We start from the raw sequence: 3,451 nt of genomic DNA, 5'->3' as shown, positions 1-3,451 counted from the left end.
GATCGGGGATTCCTTGTGCAGTTTCTTTGTCATTTCCCTGGTTCACTGAACCACTTTCATCACTTTCTTCATCGAACCAGTCCTCAAATCCTTCCCCAATATGATCTAAATACAGGTCTATTGGCCTTTCAGGTGATTGATAAACAACGTCGATAAACACTTGATAATCTGTTTCGTTAGTTATTACCCTAAGACCATTTGCCATAGGGAGATCACGTGCTAAGTAATAAAGTTTCTCAAAAGGTTCTCCAACAAATCTTTCTAGAAATTCACAACACCCATGTAAATACATTCCAGAGAAATCATGATCAGTAAACATAAACGTTTCACCTCCAGTATATCTATGTGGGTGTCTTGTAAAAACACCGTTATAGTGTAAACACACTTTCAAGAAAATAGGGTATGGGTTCGCCATGAACTTTAACTAGAAAAGAACCAGATGAACTTTAACTATCAAAAGAACCCTAGACGAGAGAAAACTTAAAGAAATGGAAGAGAAAAGCCCTAAAATCTTCAACATTTCAACACGATGAGTAAAGCCATTTTTTGAATAGTCATACGAAGGCGTTGACATGTCATTGATGAGATGTCATTTAATTGAAGAAATCTAAAATCTAAAGGTCACGTCACATTTAATTACCGGGTAACCGGCTTTAATGGTATAAACGACAAGTAATTTGTCACTTTAGTGAGGTAAGAAGTACGAAAATTAATTAAAGGACCTTTTAAAACCAAACGGAAAACATCATTGTGCTTCTATGTCAATAACCATTTAACTAGAAGTACATGAAGAGGGAAAATCAATTCTACCTGTTGTTTAAATGGGTGGGGTTGGGTGTGGGAAATGGGGCTATTTTTATTTAAAAATTTACAAGTAACAAATAAATAACAAATAAAAAAAATATAGTCACTTAATGTCTAGAAAGGCACTTTAAACTAATAAGGTACTTTGAATGGTTTTAAACTTTTAATATAAAAAAAAAACCTATATGGCTACTTGATAATTTCTTTCAAAATAAACCGCAAAAATAGACAAATAATGATGGTGTTTGTGTAATTAGTCCTTAATAAAATTATTACCAATTATTTAACTTCAATTACATATGTTTAGCTGCCTTAACCATAATCTATTTAACTGGTTAGACCAGCTAAGAATTTTCGTAACCATAATTTTTTCAACTATTAGCAAAAAAAATCATAATTTGTATTACAATATACGTACGAAATTTTCACATATGACGATACGACCATATTAAGATCTGATATAAGCATAAGGTTTTGTAGAGGAACGAAACATCAAAATTAGACAAAATTAGACAAGTAGTCCACAAAAATTACACATATTGTTCTTGCTATATAAATCTCTAAAAAAGCTCGGTTGATCTCAACATCGGGAAATAACCAATATGATCAAAGTCTAAAGATATGAAAAAAAAAAAAAAAAAAAAAAGTTGAATACTTGAAATTGCAGCACATAACCTCTCAATGCTTACTTCTTCTTCTTGGCAGCATCTCCAGCCTTTGTCTGCATAATCAAAAAATATATAAAATTTATAGATTACTTTTTATCAAGTAAAACTAAAATGTCAGTTATTTATGCAATAAAGCTACGCTTCTTTTAGCTATTTAAGCAGTCAATCACTGATATCATTTTTTTAAAACTGAATCAACCATCTTGGAAAACAATAAACTGGCAACAATTTGGTAAAAAATCCATTTTGTTCGATAATTGGTGTTTTATTATTATCTTGGAAAAGTTCAAACTTATATTAACCACTTACCTTCTTTACACCTCTGATCTTCTTAGCCCTGTTCTTTCTTTCCTTCAATTGCTTTCTTGACTTCTCCACCTTAGTATCCAAGCCATTCTACAAAGAACCAAAAAACATATAAGAGATTGAAAGGGGAAAATTTTGCAGAAACACAATAAGTAGAAATAACACAAATGCTTCTATCAGTAGAGAAGAATGAGTGAGATAGTTACCCTAACAAGCCTGTATTTTGGTTCATACTTCTTTGCATTCTCAACAGAATCATAAATCAATCCAAAACCAGTTGACTTGCCACCACCAAAGTGAGTTCTGAATTTGAATACAAAGATGGAATTTGGATCTTTAACCTCGTACATCCTTGCCAACTTCTCCTTCAATTCAGCCTTCATTTCAAGTAAATCATGTTACTTTCTAACATAATTACAAACATAAATGGAACAGCTTAAGAGTAGAAGAGGTTAGAACCTTTGATACATTGGGCCTTCCTGGATGAAGGACATCAATCACCTACATCAAAAGAAAAGAGATATATTCATCATAAAAACAATGATTTACACCAAACAGACAATTAAGTTACTACAGATCAAAACAGCAGCAGTTTAGAATATGAACTTACAAATTGCTTCCTGGAAAGAAGTCTGTTTGTCATAAACTTCCTTGTACGGAGTGTCACTGCCTTGGTCTCCGCCATTTTCACTACTCAATCCAAATATGAAAATGGTGAATTTCGTCAGTTACAAAATTTGATCCCAGTGTTCATCATTAGAAAAATGTAAGTAACTCTAAGTATTTTGTTTAAGCTCTAACAATCTTCGCAAATGAGGAAAAAAACTTTATCTGAGTGAACACTAGCATTAAAAAAAACTAAACCACCCGACGATGAAGCTGAAATTAAGTGTTATTAGCAAGTATACAGTTCAGATTAAAGTGCACACGCCGATCTATCCAATCTCATTGTCTAATTTCAGCGCTAATGAAACCATGCAATATAGAAAATGGTAAGGCTAGTGATAGTATACGCCAACAATCGAGAAAAAGCTTGTGTTTTCGGCCACGCAGCCGATGATCGTACAGCAGGATTCGTAACAAACAAGGGCATTATCGCCGTTTGGACAGGTCCCTCGACATGATTAGATCATTTGAAGGTGAAACAAGTGATAACTTGACTGAAAACAAAGCTAAAACAATGTATAGCAAACTGCTGGATATCGAAAGAGACGAACCTGTTCTTCGCTACTCCGATGGACGGCGACTCTGCCTCTTCCAAGTTCTTCTGCGAGTGATCGGCTGGGAAGAAGCAAAGAAAACCTAATAGCGTTATATAAATGGGTATATACTATATAGCATGCGGCCCATAAGAGCTTTTTCTATCTGTAGTGGGCTGGGCTGGGTTATTTATTTTGGGCTACTGCTACCAAAGTAATAAGCTATATATTGATCATGTGTTGTGTACATCGATAATCCAAACAGTAAACTGTAATATTGTGTAAACGGCGTTTTCAATATTGCGGAACACTAGAGCCCGAAAATTTTGTACACATCAGCTACACCTCTAATTGAATATTGACAGACATCAAGTATGGAGGTTAAAACGGTTTTTAACAAATTATTGATGGTTGTTATTGTTTGAGTTTAGAGAGAGAAAAGAAGAAAAACTTCATTCATTTCATTATGAAAAG

The 3,451-nt window shown here is 33.7% G+C and overlaps 1 protein-coding gene across 1 annotated transcript; it reads right to left on the bottom strand.

The window, feature by feature from the left end:
• Nucleotides 1-1,276: 1,276 nt before the first annotated feature.
• Nucleotides 1,277-3,092, bottom strand: LOC145140959 (small ribosomal subunit protein eS24z). The gene is made up of 6 exons (XM_079074330.1): nt 2,996-3,092; nt 2,389-2,468; nt 2,238-2,279; nt 1,985-2,155; nt 1,782-1,868; nt 1,277-1,525 (listed from the first exon to the last, which is right to left on the bottom strand). The coding sequence occupies exons 2-6, from the start codon at nt 2,461-2,463 to the stop codon at nt 1,490-1,492; spliced, it is 411 nt and encodes a 136-aa protein (XP_078930456.1). The 5' UTR covers nt 2,464-2,468; nt 2,996-3,092; the 3' UTR covers nt 1,277-1,489.
• Nucleotides 3,093-3,451: the final 359 nt, after the last annotated feature.

The sequence above is a fragment of the Lactuca virosa genome, chromosome 9 (assembly GCF_052849685.1).
Source record: "Lactuca virosa cultivar CGN04683 chromosome 9, Lactuca_virosa_CGN04683_v6, whole genome shotgun sequence".
Classification (NCBI taxonomy): Eukaryota; Viridiplantae; Streptophyta; class Magnoliopsida; order Asterales; family Asteraceae; genus Lactuca; species Lactuca virosa.
This window is presented reverse-complemented; position numbering and strand designations above follow the sequence as displayed.